This window comes from Arvicola amphibius, chromosome 11 (assembly GCF_903992535.2).
Source record: "Arvicola amphibius chromosome 11, mArvAmp1.2, whole genome shotgun sequence".
NCBI classification, from domain to species: Eukaryota; Metazoa; Chordata; class Mammalia; order Rodentia; family Cricetidae; genus Arvicola; species Arvicola amphibius.
Genome location: NC_052057.2, coordinates 54,583,061 through 54,600,231, shown reverse-complemented (window position 1 = coordinate 54,600,231; position 17,171 = coordinate 54,583,061). Strand labels below are relative to the sequence as shown.

The window sequence follows — 17,171 nt, the reverse complement described above, 5'->3', positions numbered from 1 at the left end:
ATGTGAACAACCATTAATCCATGTATGGAAATGTTCTAAAGCTCCGAGGAGTTTAGGCACAGAGCAAAACCAGAGTGCAGGCAAAGCAAGAACGTGGACATCAGATCAGCCCTGCCTTTGCCTTCTACATGGGTGTTAAAGACTTGGTCACTTTATCATTTTCTACCTCATAGCCTTTAAGAGGCACGTCTCTAAGGTCAAGCTTATGGAGCTAACCAAATAGATTATTCAATTAAAAAAATCTTCCCTCTTCTGCAATCAAATATTATACTTAATTATTGGCTCCAGAGATAAATTCTCATAGAGATTATAGTCTTTCAAACAAGGGTTTGAATCCTAGTTGTTACTATAACCTTTTACATGAGTAAAATTCCAGACTTCTCTAAGCCTTATCATTTATCTACAAAGAGGGGGAATATTAACAATAACTTTTCAGTTGAATAAACTAGTTGTATTAAGCAGAGAAGGAATTACTATGTTGCTAGCCAGTGCTGTGAATACGTATTATGATACAGTACTGATTAAGACTATGCTATTTATTTCTTCTTTTCTGATGCCTATATTGGATACTACCTCATTTATTGATTTGTTTTTTTTTGTTTTTGGTAACTTAATATGTAAAATAACATTCTTCATCTTCTTTCAATTCATCATGAAGAACAAACCTTTAAAGTACCTTTAAAATCAGAAAACATGCTAATGAAGGTGGTTATAATAAAACTTACAAGTGTCATGTCCCTCCCAGAAAGGGATCATTTCAAGATCTTATGAGAATAAAACAGGAAATTAGAATATTCCTACAGTATTTATTATTTATTATGTATTCCTATTGTAATTTTCACACAAAATACATTTTTCTAAGCAGGTAAATAAAATATGTAGTTGAAAGTTTGAGGCTTCTAAGTCATAAATGTGACATTCTCCCCTGCCTCTCCCACCCAGTGCTGGAGATGGAAGGTAGGGCTTTCACATACTGTGTAAACATTCCCTTACTAAGCTGCATGCCTAGCCTAGGCACTCTTTCTTTGTATACATTTACAATATTAGGAATCATCTAACCACCAGAATTCTATAGTTACAATGTATGGATATATAGAAGAATTCTGAAAACATGTATTTAATGAAATTTCCCACACAATCTCCTTCTGCTTTTAGGTGCTGTTATCATTTCCAAGCTCGAAGATGGCCATAGCTTTCGCCCACACGGTCCTACCTCTACTTAAAATAATACTGAACTGCTGGATTCTATCAAAATAACAAGTTTTAAAAGTACAGTGCTGAATTTCCTGAAATAAAAGTGAAAACAAACAGAACCTACCATCATTAGATAGGAGCAGGCATCTTTGACAAGGCCATAGTGTTGGAGCAGGGGTAAAACACTGGTGGTGAAGATGTCCCACCACAGGTTTAGAAACTCTGGGTGACTCACACTTGGGTCTTGAGATTCATATTTGACACATTTTGTTTGGGAACTGTAAGTGTAATTCCATGGCTTGATTTGTCCCAGGAAATGTACAACTTTGGCATTTGCACCAAACCTGCCAAATGAACAGGTAGAAAGGGTGAGTGGATTGTGAGCATCAGCACCTTTTTCTATATGTAGCCTCAGTTGTGCACCTTCCATCCCATGATAGCATTTGGAAACAAAACGATACTGTAAGAATAGGAGATACTCTGATAGTGCTCATGCTCGACCTCCCAGGAGCTAAGCTCTAAGGCACACATCCTAAAGAGATGTATTTGCAATAGCAGACATCACAAATGTCATAACTGCATTGCTTCGAGTCAAACTAGAAGCAGTCCATATCCATGTTTGGTGAAGTTACTGAACAGTAAGTGTGCATTCTCCCCTTAACAGGGAGCATGCACTTCATGCCTCATACTAAACATGGTCTTATGATTTTATTTGGTCAACGGAAGTCAAGTGATTGTCTTGTGAATGTGCTTGTTTGTGGTTACCCTCTCTGAGAAGTAAAAACTCCTGCCAGCAGAACCATGTTGTCTGTAGCCTGCCAGTTTACAGAAGAACTGGAAACATAGGATATCTTTGACAAGTCTGTGGTCTGGCTCCAATTTCAACTGGGAATGGATGAGAGCTATCTCTTCTGACTTGACAAAACATTAAGTAGTAAAATACTTGCTTACAGGGTACTGTAGTCTTGTGATATACATAGAGTTTGAATATATATACATGCTGCATAATTAGATCAGTGTACTCATACATTCCCTAAAGTATATTCCTTTGGTGAAAACTTTGAAAATCCTAGCATTTTAAAAATATATAGTACATTATTATCTAAAGTCACCCTACTATATGCTGTGATGTTTCTTGAGTGGCAGGTATATTAAAACCCTGCAGATTGGGGCTGGAGAGATGGCTTAGAGGATAAAAGCATGTACTGTTCTTGGAGAGGACGTGAGTTCAGTTCCACAACAGATCACAACTGTTCTGTGATCATGGAAGAAAAGTAAAACCTACAAAGCTCGTCCTCAAGGTTTGCTTAGTCCACCTCATGCTTCTTTTGAAAACAGATGCATGATATTTCAAACTCTTTATTTTACACATAGGGTCTTTTTCTTTCCATCCTTCTGTACATCCCATCCATCTTCCCCACTCTCTATACTGAAATGGATAGAAATCCTGAGGTCCTAAATAAGTAACTATTATATCCCAAGCACTATGTTTGGTTTATGTCCATGCATGAAGATGGGTCACATAAAAATAATCAGTGTAAGGAAGCAAGTCAGGGCCACCAGGGCCACACTAACATTAAGAGCTACGGAAATTCCAAGGCAATATAGGTAGGCTTTCAAAAGAGGCTTTTGCAGGAAGTAAGGGTAGGACAATACCTGAGAAAAATAGGCAGGATTCAAGTAATCATTTTCAAATATTCCAGTGATGATGAGGGATTCTGTCTCAGAGATCTGATACATGTGTGTGTATGTGTTACAGAGGTGGTGACAGGCCCAGTCTAATCCTAACAGTAGAAACTATGTAAGAAAATTCACATAAGGAAGTATAGGTCTTATTATTCGCCACTTCTGATGCAACTTCCCTGCTTGAAGCCATAGCACTAATTTTATTTTCCTCTATTACTCAAGCCACTAAATCTCAACATACATACTGACATTTACATTTCATTAACTTGTACCTCATATAAATGCCATATTGTTATAACTTGGTAGTAAAGATAATTAAAATATACTGAAATATTAGGTAGTAACTATCCTTTATAACCTACTTGACCTGACAGTTCACAGATGTAAGCCACTGGGAATCAGCTGACACATTTTTGAAGTACATATGATAGACTCTGTTTAGCATTTGCATCATACCTCATTTAATTTCTAAAACAACTATATAGGGAAACAAAGGCTTAAAGTTAAAGAAATTGTCAAGGATCAATCGCATGGCTGGTGGCTGAATAGGCTATCTGGTTTCAGAGCCAATGCACTTCATTAGGATGAGCTATTCTATAATACTCTCAGGATTACAAGCCACTGTTTGTTAATTTGTTAATCCCCCACCTATGGACAGCCAATTTAAGCAGAAAAGGGAATATGTCAGGTGTAGTCAAGGATTCTGCAATAGAAGTAACCAGTAGGGAAATTACTTAGCACTAATAGTCTGAAGACTGTTACTTAGAAGGATAAAGTTTATACAAAGTTTGGGAAGGAAGGAAAAATAATGGTGTATCTTAGGTCCACAGTGGCCCACGTATAGATTGTGCTAGGCATCAATCATCTAAGGCCCCCCAGCTTCTCTCCTTAGTCTGTAAAATGGGACTTCAAACTGCATGTGGAAAAAGGACATAATGATCCATCCCATCCTCATAGACTGTCCAGTCCTCTGCTGTGGGCAGGAATGTGCATTCCAGTTTCAGGTCCTGCCCACAACCTCCCTGGATTCATGTTGGGGACAGTCTTCCTTTTAAATGTCAACAGCAATGGCATTTGGAATTAGCATAGGCCTGCATTTCATTGTGGTCCAGGCCTTGGCCTCCATATTCACAAATCCATATTCACAAATCCATGTTTCCCATACTCATTAGCTAAATTACCATTACCTTTTGTAATAAAGAAAAAGATCCTCTTCCTTCAAAATATCTTCACTTATTCTACCCTAATAGAGGAAAAAAACTGAATCCAATGGATAGTTGTTTTATAGACAAAGCAGTCTTAAATTCTTAATAAGCTTGTTTGAAGTAGATGCTAAGATACTAGGGCCTTGACCTTCCTAATGCTGAGACCCTTGAATCTCATGTTGTAGTGGCCCCCAACCATAAAATTATTTTCATTGCTCCCTCATAACTGTAATTTTGCTACTGTTATGATTCGTAATATAAATATCTGATATGCATGATATCTGATAATGTGACACTGTGAAAGGGTTCTTCAACTCCCAAGCGGGTCTTGGCCCACAGCTTGAGAACCACTGTTCTAAGGAGTCTGTGTGATATTGCCTTTCTCACCTGAGGTAATGAATTTCTTGTTACAAGAAGAAAAACAGGATTGTGAAAAATAGCATGGCATAATGACCACAGTTTTCAGCAACAAAGCAATCAAAATGTAGGATCTGAGTAGCTTTCCTAAAATGCTAATTGGGGAAGATTATTTAAGGGAAGACAAGAAATAGCCCCTGAAGACTGAGGAGTTTGGAGTAGAGAAAAGCATGGAAGAAGGAAGAATGGTGCAAGGCCTCACTGAAAGCAGCCAATGAGGCCAACCTTATTTTGGTGCAGTATGGAATCAGGACCCTTACATATTTGAGTTGTTAGATGAACTGCAGTATACACAATCACTATTGAAATGGATAGCAGTAGAGAGCAAGAACAAGAACATGTTAGAGATGGTTCCTGTGTTGGTCTGGACCAACCTAGGGACTCGTGAAGAGTGATGGAGGCAGGGGGTGAGAAGGCAATGCTAGATGGAAAACAAACTGCAGCTCAGGAATGGAAATGAAAACAAACTTGGCAGTTTTATGTTAGACAGTCATAGTAGAGAATGTTCTTGGAAATCATGTAGGGCTATCTTGGTATGAGGAGAACTGTCTGGGTCCCACACTGGCCACAAAAGTTTAGGTGATCCTTCAGCTATATTTTAGTATGCTAGCTACATAGCAGAATATCCAAGGAGGCTAAAGGATTTATTTATCTGATAGTCTACTATACGAAAATAATAAGCAAAAGGTCTCAAACTCTGGTCTGGTTTTCCAAGGTTTCAATTCATCTGGATACAAGTTTCAGATAATTTTTCACGTGTACATTATGGTCATGGGGGAATGACTTAGAAATCATTTCCTATCCTTTGGTCATTTGTAAAAATCCAAAAGAATCATATCAAAATGAAATAAGAGTAAGGATATAAGTAAAATGAAATACTGTCAGTCTTTTGAGACTTAGAGGGGTCTGGGAATTTCATTCAGTAGGAACTATAACACTCACTTGACTCCAGATTATGACAAGAATAATAAGGTGGTTTCCTGACATATCCTGGGTTTATACACAAAATCACCAGCTAGGAATTTAAAAAGCAAGTTTGGTATAATTGTCTCTAAATTATCAAGAGCCATTTATTCTGACCCAGTAAGGGAATTTGTATCAGCTTGCATGCATTTCTTAAAATAAGTATTCTAATTTTAACTTGATAGAATCTCTAGAGTCATCAGATCACAAGACATAGTTTGAACCCAAGCCAGCAACAATAGTGCTTATGTTAGCTGTTGAAATAATCCCTGTGACCTGATGTTACCAAAAGATCAGATGGACAATATATGCCTATTTCAGTTCAGTAGTTGGTAACATGAATGAGGCTACAGACCTGTTTAAAACAGAAAGGAACTAATCCAGAAGGGCACACCCAGTAGCAAGTTTATCAGTCAACTTTTATATGCAATGTTCTTTGAGATACTAAAGATGAGAAAGCAGTATTTGCATGGTGCTCCTCTAGGAACACACCAAAGATACCAGGCATTCTCTTGCCCACTTTAAAATGGCTCATCACCACTCATTCCCATGCCTGTTCAGATTCACAAATGTGGATACAGCTGCACAGCAGCTCTTCCCTCCTACTGACAAATACTCCCTCTCACCCATCCACAATCAGGAGTCTAGCATCATGGCTCATGCCTGGAATCTCAACACTTAAGAGTGAGAAATTGAACTGAGTATTGTTAAAAGTTTGAGTTCAAGGCCAACTTGATGTAGTACAAGTCTTTTTTAAAAAAGTCACAGTCAAGTGTCCACTAGGTATGGTTAGTTCTGCAGAGCAGTGATGCACCAAGTACAATAGAGATGTGAAACATAGAAGCATTCCTGTCCCATCCTCAGACAGAGATACAAACTACAAACAATACGACATACTCAGTTTTTCCTTGCCTTCAAAGTGAATCCTCTCAACAGTGTCCTAGAAATCAGAACATCAGCACTTAATGCAGACTTCATAGCTTTCATTGAGCCTTGTCAGCTGCATTGCCTGAGACCAGCATTTCTCCACAAAATCTCATAATGTCAAGAGGAATACTCTCCTGGGACAGCATGTCCTTCTCCACCTCTACCAACTGAGTCTTGTTTCATTCGGACCTATCTCCTGAATGTCTGACTCCTTTCAATTAAATTCATCAATCCATCTGGAGCTTGCACCCACCTACCAACATCCATACACACATACACACCCATTTCCCTCATGTCCTGGCTCCACTCTGAGCACAACCTCTCTGTGTATACACTAGATCCCTTCCTCAAAGACATCACTCCCAGCTCTCAAGTTCTCTGCTTTATTAAAGACATCCCTCCATATGCCTTTCCTATTGCTGGAAATATACTGTAATACCTTCTCTCTTTACAAAAAAATTATAATACTTTCCCCACTCAGCTGCCATCACCTTTCTGTTCCTCTTCGAAACAGGTATCTGGGAAAGCCGTGTACATTTACAACCTCCATTCCCTCAGACTCACTTCGTCCAGGATATCTCTTCCACCACTCTACTACATGTACATTTGCTGAAGTCATCAGTGATGTTTACATTGTGTATGCAGTACCATTTCTAAGGTGTCATTTTTATCTACAACAGCACTTCACATAGAGTGTTCCTTTCTCTTGGAAACATTTTCATTGTGAGGTTTTCTACAATACGACGATTTCCTGGGTCTCCTGGCATCCTGTTCTGGGTCTTTTAAAGCACTTCTTCTCCTCAGGCTCAGTCTTCAGGAGTCTACCAATTACTGGTAATTGGGAATTCTATCAATTACTAGTCCATTGATTATATCATCTTATGTTGTGGCTATGAACATTTTATGTGCTAGCAGCTCTAATAGTCTTGTTTCATTCGGACCTATCTCCTGAATGTCTGACTCCTTTACAATTAAATTTATTTTTTGACCATTCTACAGATATACATATGGCCTTCTGATGCTCCCATCTCCTACTGTCTCTTATTTCTCTCTCTCCCCTGTACACTCCCCTCTTCTCTACAAATTGGCCACATTCATGACATTTATTGTTTGTGGACAACCCACTGAGTTTGGTTATAGCCATCTTTGTGACTGTGGGTTTGGAGCTCTCCTATCCACTGGATCCTGGTCAGCTCATTGTGTGCACACCTAAAATAATATTTCCCTCTTCCATAATCTCTCATTAGCCAGTAGTTCTGCAGTAAGGGGTAAAGCCCCAAGAGCCTTTTTCCCTACTCCTGGATGACACTTGACAGGGCCTATCTTGTGTAGGCTCAATGCAAGAAACCACAGCTGCTGCGAGTTCATGAATACAGAGGCTATGTCACATCTAGATGATGACATTGTATAACCTTTCTTCCTATTTTCCAGCACTTACATTCCTTCCATCCCTTATTTTGCAATGTTCCATGAGCCTTAAAGGGGTAGTATAATTATCTCATTCAGGGTTGAGAGAATCCTTTTATATCTGCTTATTCTACAGTTTCACTAAGATATCAATAAACACTTCCAAACTTCATACCTCCAACACCTATCCCCAAAGAACTTCTTACCTTATGAAATGAAGCATTTGCATTCTACAGACTCCAATGATCATATCTAACATCCCACCAGATACTTGATTTTTCAGAGGAAGCTTGAAGCTTAGGTTTTATGTGAAATTCTTTAGTTTTTATATTATGGTACTGGGAATAAACCACTAATTTTTAACCAATGACAACAGAATTTAATTAAATTCTGCATAGTGCAAATGGAAGATACATATGAGACAAATGAAGTATACAGCCTGAGAATTCAAGATTTGTGAGGAAGGCTGATCTTCTATTTAATCGTTTTTTTTTTTCTTCCACGAGCCCCTCTCTAATTCAGATGTCAGTTTTCCCCCACGGTTCTACCGGTGAGATCTCACTCTTTCCACTCCTTTTTGCCTATTACCAGAATGCCTCTTCAGGCTGGTTTGGGAGCATAAAGCGTGTGGCATAGCAATGGACTGTTTACCTAGCATGTGCAAGATGTTAATGTTTGCTTTCAAGAAGAATAGCATTAAAAAAATACAACAAACAAAACTTAACATGTAAAGGCTGAGTTGAGTCTGATACAGAAACTTTCTCCATGTTGATGAAGACTTGGGTGGTAGAAAAGGCAGCAGTAAGATCAGAGGCAGAATACCCAACAGAGATAACAGAGATAAACACTTAGAGATTAAGTTAATTGAGAAATGGGACTTTGAAGTCCAGTGTGAGTTAACAACACACCAAAAAAAGATTTTTAAAAAAAGGATCAAGGTATCTGTAGCCACCACTTGGTTCTTCAGCACTGAGCTCATGTAAAGAAGCTCTGCACACTTAATCTGTTGCCAAATGGATTAGGGTTGATGCAAAACACATTCCAGGATCACCATGAAAATGAATGGTGAAGTAAATCAATAAAAAGCAGGAGAAGTGACTCATTTTAGGATTTTCGGTAAAGATGTGGGAATGTAAAAAGAAAAGAGTTTCCTGTTACAGTTTTGGTTGAAACAGTAGTCATGGGGTGAGCCTGAGACAAGGGTGTCCCAGGGACCTTGGAATAATCAGCCAGAAACAAAGGAGGATAGAATTTCAGATGCTAAATGGTTGAATTATTTCAGAAAAATATGATTTAAAATATGTCTGACTGGGACTCAGCCATACTAAATCTTGAAAATCTTAAGCCAAGTCTTAAAAATAAATATATATGAAAACCTCTGACAAGTTTAAGCAGTAAAGTCTGAAATTATTGTTTTTCACTGTACCCTATCTAAGGTCATATCTGATCTCAAGTAAAAGGAGAAAGTGAAAATATTTATATGAAAATTATTTATAAATTAGATTTTCAGTCAACTAATTTGACTAATAAGTTCCTGCAGTAGTATAAAACAATACTAGGTGATTCTATACCTTTGCTTTAGACATGTTTTATATAGCATGATATGACCTAAAGAGCTATCAGTCAGTGGATTAAAAAGAACTTCAAACTGGCAGCAACACAGTGACTTTCAAAAGATTAATGGTATTTTTCCTAGTGTAATGCACAAATCAAAGTCTCTACCATATGAATAAAAGAGGCTTTCTAATTAGAGAAAACAAATTTAAAACCCATGGACACACACATATCACATATGCACATACACACTGTGGAACTCATATATATATACATATATATATATATACACATACACACATACATACACATAGATATATATTTAATTTGAATATATATGTATATACATATATACATGTGTGTATGTATATATCTATATATGTGTGTTATATTATTTAAAAGCTATAATTAAAAGCCAACTCTAAACTGGGCGGTGGAGGTGCACACCTTTAATCCCAGCATTCAGGAGGCAGAGGCTGGCGGATCTCCATTAGTTCGAGGCCAGCCTGGTCTACAAGAGCTAGTTCTAGGACAGGCTCCAAAACTACAGAGAAGCCTTGTCTCGAAACAAAACAAAAACAAAAAAAACAATAACAAAGCCAACTCTACCTTAAACATTATGCTAAGCACAACAATATTTTGCCCAGAAACACATTTATAAATTGTTTCCTAATGCATATAATAAAAATTGACTTTAAAATAACAAAGAAAGCATTTTTGTTCTTAAATAATGCTAAAGAGAATCTTCTGAAATATGCTACTTTTGGTTTTCAGAAACTATGTTTACAAAAGGTGATGAAACTCCTTAGTTTTTTTCCTTTTTTTCCCTAGCCAGATGATATACAGAAAGGCATTGGACTTACTACTCCATGGTTCAAATATATGTCCATTCCCATGAGGCCATCTGAATTGAAATTATACGTAATAGTACACATTTTAAAAAATGTGTGTGTGTGTGTGTGTGTGTACACACATATACATGAAGTGTGCATGTAAATATTTCCATCGTGCATATGTGTATGTACACAGGTGCACATGCATACATGCCTACTTTCAAATGGTTTTTGTGCCCAACATTTGAGAACAACCAGAGGTTTTGGAGACATCTTAGCAAATGGTTATGTGAAGTTCTGAGACAAAGTCACCATTGTCTCTAGTGAAGCCCCTGGTTTAAATCATTCTTCTGTCTCTTTCTACCTGCCATTACCCATGGACACCCATGGGAGGCAGCATGGGCCAGAGCTACTCAGCCTGGGGGGAACACCAGCCATTCTGAACCCAATGTGGGCTACAGATTTACAGGTCTCTCTGTAAAAAGCTATGGTGGCCCAGGGTCTTATGATAATTTAATTCAGTCTAAAAAAATGATTTCGGCATTGATACAGTAACTTTAAAAATATATAAAAAAAATGGAACTACCTACATCTTGTTATCCCTTTCCCAATGTAAGGAAACAGAGGGAAATGTCTATGAAGCTAAGTCTCTGGAAGAAAACCAAAAACATTTTTAGTCAGAGGGAAGGGAAAATGAGCTCTCAAGTACAGTTTCAGCATTCCTAACCAGGCAGCAGTCAGAGGAGATAAGTTCTGACTTTGATCAGTCATATCATAGAAATGAAGAACTGGCTCTACTGAGGGCAAGTTACCCTAGGGTAGCATAAACTCCTGTCAGCCTGCAAGCTGACTATTGGATGACTAATCCTGATTTCCTTAGTGTGCCATGTACTCTACAGAAATGACAAAAAAATCAAGAATCTTGCCAGAGCCAACATCATGCACTGCATCAGGAAGAGGACATTATGACCATTTAGATCTCTAGCTGTGTTTGGGAAATTCACTTAGAGCACATAAAACAGTGGGGTTCTTGGGCAATATGGACCAAAGCTTTAGCAAAAATAGTCCTTCTTCTTCTCCAGCACTAAGGCTAATCTCTCTGCTACTGTGGTAAAAAACACAAGCAGTGCTCAAGCAAACCACGCTGTCCCAGAAAGGTGGGATCTGTCTGACATTGGCAAGTAAGATGGAAAGCAGATTAGACTAAGCCTCAGGGAACCAGAAGCTTCAAGAACACTAAGTTCATCATGTTCAGGAACTGGAGCTAAATGGACGATGTCAGATTCATGCCTCCACATGGTGCTCACTACAAAACACCTGCTCACTATAGAACCCAGAGCACTGATCATGCCATTAAAAATTCTTTACTCTCACATGGTTTTATTATACTCATTTTTATTCAGTTGGATTGTAGCAACTATTGGGGGCCAAGTTATCATGTCTGTAGGAATACTGCTTAAGTATCAGAAGTAGTTATGAGTCAATAAGGATTAAAGTAAACCAGATCCATAATGGCACACAACACAGATTGTGTTTTACAAGCCCAAGGAGTGAAAAGACATTTATGGTCTTGGTGATGTTAAATCCTGATCTACTTGCTTTACTCAGAATAGGGGTATATTTAAGAGTTTGCCTATCTTATCATAGATGGAGGAAAGAATTGATTGCCTATCAAAGATATGTAAGGAAACAGTAAGGGAAAACCACAAAATACTTAAAATCCTCATCTGGAGATGCTCACAGAGTCTTCCCCAAAAAGCACTGAAAAGGAAACATTCCTGACACAAAATGTCCAAGCATGCTCATTACTGTGTTGCAAGATGTACAGAGAAGATTTTGATAATGAGATATGAGGGCTAAAAGCCCCCTTTGTCCTGCTCATTCAAGAATGCCTTTGCCATGCAGGGATGGGAAAGACTAGCTCAACTCCCAAAAGAGCTTCACTCATATCTTTGCCCTGACAGCTAGTCCCCTGCTCAGGAAGTCTGAATCATCTCCTCAGTTCAACACAGATGAGTCAGAAGCTAAAGAACAGGTCTCAGGCCTTCACAGTTTGATAGACACTGCAATGGGGTGGCACAAAGTACCTTTTGTGTTCAGTGCAGGCGCATTCCTGATGGTTACAGCTCTCGATGCTCACAATAATTCCATAGAGACAATGAAGCAGAACAGGTCAGGCTTGAGCCTAGAATTAGTAACTGTTAAGTGGCAACTTTGGGATATGATCTGAGTGCAGTCAGTCCCAAAGTCCCCCTCTCAATCACAATAGCTGCTGCCTCTTCTAAGTCCACACAAAAACCTTGGAGAGGACCATAAGCATCCTCTTTGTGAAAGATGAGGGGGGGTGGGGTAGGGATATCACAGCTCAGCAGCTAGTATGGTGCAGAGGATAGTTTTGTGCCTTGTCTGTGGACTCCATGTTCTGTGTTCCAAACCAAAACAGAGAGGAACCCTGTTCCAGAAGGTAGAATGTCTCTGGGCTGCTTCAAGTATAGAGCAGTGGGTAATATCAAGCCTCTCAAATTTGCAGCCATGTTTCTCACAAAAACAAGCTTTCCTCAAAGTACCCACCTATTATTATTCCCCAAAAGGCAAAAGTAAAAGTCCACTCCCCTGCGCTCACCATAACTGACAACAATTAAGCTGTCTGCACTTACACTTTAAATGCTGGGAGGTAGGAGTATATTGAAATGCTGCTCAGGTTATACACAAATGGCAGGTGTTTCCTGATATCTTTCGTTGCCCAGTCACTAAAGTATGAATTCAGTAGGCCCTGGTCCCCACCTGAAAGAAAACAAACAGAAAAGAATTATTATAGCTTGTAAACTCTAAGGCAGTGCAGGGATTTTATAGAACTATATGGAAACCTTAAAATAGATACTAATTTTGTTTTAAATAATTCCTAATTATAACCTTTAGGACATTTTGGTGGCAAATGGCTATTTTCTGATTTTTTTTAAACAAATATTTAAGGTACAGCTACCATATGTGCACATTGCACCAGGTGCTATGGAGGCAATGTCATATGTATATGGCCATTATCTTCCCAAGGGTCTGTAGTGGCAAACATGCGGATACTAGCAAATGAAAGTTTAAAAAATGATCACATATGGGGTAAAGACACAGGAGAAAAAGGACAAGCATTATAAGGATACATGGGTAGGGCTCAGAAAATTTCCAGAGGGGAGCTGTACCTGAGTCTACTGGGGAGTACTTGACAAATGCAGGAGAGCTAAGCAGCAGAAGAAGAGGTAGACAGGGCAGAAATAGCACACACAGCACAGAGGAAGGCAGGAACATGAGGCTACAGAAAGACATGGAAGAGACCTAAGTGAAGGGGTCCTGGGGTGGTGAACAGTTCCATGGAACCAGAAGAATCACAGTATATCAGCTTTCAGATGAGATTTTAGACTTTGCCCCTAAGATAAAAGAAGAGGAGGACGATGGTGAAAACCATCAGGGGTGTGTTGCTTATCTCCAGTCGTGGCTGTGGCTACGGTTAGCCATAAAGTACCTGTTCAGCCCTTGGGGCCGGACTCTATGTGTTCATTGAAAAGTGAAGACAGGGCCATTCATTTTAAAGGAAAATAAGTGGGGCATGGTGGCTTTTGCCTTGAACCCCAACCTTTTGCCCCTAGTTCCCCAACTGGGAAAGCCAAAGTAGGATTGCTTTGAGTTTAATGTCTACCTGCCAGGCCAATCTAGGCTATAGAGTCTCAAAAAGAAACAAAAGCAAAGCAGGAGAGGCAAACAAACAAAACTCTCAAAATACAATCTTCCTTTGAGTTTTCTATTATATTCTCTGAGAGTTCAGAAAATACACATAGAACCAGAGTTCTTGAGTAAACATGAGGTGTATGTGTGGTGGGGGGAGACATATGGAGTATGTGCTTGTGATGCAGAGAGTCATGGGCTCTGTCGTGGGGGGGGCACATGGGCTATGTGTGTGGTGGAGATGGTGGAGGAAATGAGTCATATTCTAAGTGTGCAGCTAGCATCTGTGTATTTTTATCCTGTCCTGGGTCTGCTTTGTGTCAAGCTCCAGTATTCTCTTTCACCATTCAAAAAGCCCAACAGTTTATCTGTGCTATTTGGTTTCCTTTGGACTAGAAGATTTCAAAGCTATGGATATCTGAGTAACTTGAAGAGAAAGTATTAAGATCTGAGCTTCTTATTTAAAATTCAAATGTGCCAATCCCCACTATGTATATCCTGTTCTTTCCAAATGCCATCCATTCAATTGACAAATCAATGGCTTTCACTGAGTGAACATCTATGGAATGTGTTCTCTGTATTGGAACTATAGGAACCTCTGACAGGTCCCATTCCTCAATAAACAACTAAAATGAAAATCAGAAATGTAACAGAATATGGTTCACTATTTCAAAGATGCATGGACTGAATGGTTATGGCTTCCAAACTTATATGTTGAAACCCTAATCTCCAAGAGGAACTAAATTTACATCATAAAAGAGTGGTCCAGGAGGCCCTTCACCCCTTCCACTATTACGGGTTACTTCAGAAAGACAGTGTGTGAGAGAAGAATGTTGGCTCTCTATAGACAATCTACTTTGATCTGGACCTTGAACCTCACAGCTTCCAGAACTACGAAATGAATTCCTATTATTCACAGGCCCTTGGTCAATAGTACCCCTAAACTCCACAATAAAAGAGCAATACAAAAGGTGTTCCTATCTATATAGACAAACATGTATTATGAGGCACAGAACATTAAAACCAGTAACCACAACATTCAGGGACTTACTTTGTATTTCAGAAAGATCACAGAAATGAGAGCAAAACAGATACTGATGCCCAAGGACAGGGGTATGCAGTCTTACAAAGTTTCTTTTCTAAGTCTCTAAACAAAGACTGAGGAAATATTTATAGCAGCTTTATTTATTATAGAGAAGAACTAGAAATAGCCCAGATGTCATTCAGCAAGTACATAAATATAACCATAAATAAAATGTCACTCAGAACAAAGTAGCAAACTACTGATGCATAGGATTTGGATGCATCTCAAGAAAACTATGCTGAGTGAAAACCAGCATGACTCCACTTACATAACTACCTTGGAGTGATAAAACCATAGAGGACATATTTGTGGTTGCCAGTGACAAAAGAGAACGGAGAGGAAGCTGTGGCTATAAAGAGTATTACGAGGGGCCCTGTTCTGTTCTTGAGAGTGGTAGTGCTCACAAGGTACACTTGTAGTAAAATGGAATAGAAATGCATCTATTCAGACATACAGTAAAATTGATGAAACTGGAATAATCTTGATGTACTGAATCAATGTTAATTCCTTATTTTAGGATTATATTATAGTTATATAGGAGGTTTTCACTGAAGGTAATGGGTGTGGGGTATAGGGAATCTCTATTATTTCCTACAATAAGATGTGAATCTATAATTCACTCAAAATAAAAATAATGTAGAATAAACTACAAAAATACAAAGGTTTAACAAGGGTCAATGTAATTAAAATTGCAAAATACAGTAAGAAACTGTTAGTTATTTGATTCTAAATTTTATAAAGACAGAAGAGTTTGCTTTTTGCTTATCACTGTCATTCCTCAAATGTCTTACATCCTGGAAAACTATTTCCTGAACTAATGCAAGAACCTTCTAGACATTCCACAGCAGAGAAGCTGAAAGACCACCAGACCATGAAGGGAGAGTAAATTACGCTGCTCACTCATAGTTATTATTATACCAATAAAACCAACAGAAGACCATCAGTCCACTGTGTATTATAAAGATACATAGCTGCATACATTGTAGTTATAATGAAGACAGAGATATTAAACATATAGGAATTGAAAAACAGAACAAGTCATTATATTAGGGGGTTGGTGGATTATAGATGTTTATCCTTCATTTTTTTATATTTTTGTAACCCCCAAAATATCAATACAAAGGAGTAGGAATGAGAATTATCCTAAGACCTTTTAAAGCATTCTTTTTGTATTCTTTTTACTACCACCAGAAAAGTATACATATAAATAATAAAACAAATCAATAATAGAACTCTACACATTCACCATCCATGAGAGCATGAATGTTGCCAACTGTGTTCTGTGTAGGCACACCCATCCAATTTCATTGCCCTTCCGACATGGGTAACTTTAAGTTATAATTGCAAATGAAGCTCACAATTATTTTACTACATATGAATCCCCAGACAATATAAGCAGTTGCTCTTTATTTTGCACTCTAGAAAACCACTTTGTTTCTCACACTGGTTTTGTTTGTTTGTTGGCAGATGTAGGGATCAAACCCAACACCTTATGTTCTTCAGGAAAGCATTCTATCACTGAGCTACATCCTTGACCCTTTTGCTGCCTATTTATGCCATAGAGATTGTTCACTGGTTAAGGGTACTAACTGCTCTTCCAGATGACCCAGGACCCAAATCTGTATCTCACAACTGTCTGTAACTGTAAGAACTGATACTCTCACATAGACAAACCTGTAGGTAAAACACCAATGAACACAAAATAAAAGTAATTTTCAAAATATTCTTAAAATGAATATTAGTTATATATATAAAGCATCAAAAAATCCCATGAAGGTCTTACTAGCAGTTCTCATGTTCAAATCTGACCACTGTGAGCTTGAGAAATAAGAGTCAGAGCTGCTTGCCTTGGTCAGCGCTAGCTGGTGGCCACTAGTCACGACAGGCGGTTTCTGCTTTGTCAGAGCCCTGCAAACATGCCTAGTTCATTAACTGAGGGGAAGCTGAGGAGCACCAAGGCATCAGGAAACAGAACAAAGGGGAATAAAGTTGAGATGATGAATTAGTGGTGTCTATTATGCTGGCAAACCTGAAATACTCAGTAAATGCTATGGCTACTGACTCCATCATAGGACTAAAAAAGTGAGTTAAAAAGAGAAGTACTATCTAGTGTTTTTGTGGTTGCTCAGAATTTCTGAGGCAGAGTCTCATAAGTGTAGCCAGGGCTGGCCTAAAACTTGATTTGTA

The 17,171-nt window shown here is 38.5% G+C and overlaps 1 protein-coding gene across 1 annotated transcript in view; it reads right to left on the bottom strand.

Moving 5' to 3' along the window:
* The window catches only part of Gyg1 (glycogenin 1), a 33,785-nt gene that overhangs the window by 1,826 nt on the left and 14,788 nt on the right, over positions 1-17,171 (bottom strand). Inside the window, exons 5-6 of the mRNA XM_038348214.2 lie at positions 12,844-12,970; positions 1,319-1,538 (exon numbers count right to left, since the gene is read on the bottom strand). Coding sequence (XP_038204142.1) covers positions 1,319-1,538; positions 12,844-12,970 — 347 coding nt within the window. The remainder of the gene's footprint in view (positions 1-1,318; positions 1,539-12,843; positions 12,971-17,171) is intronic.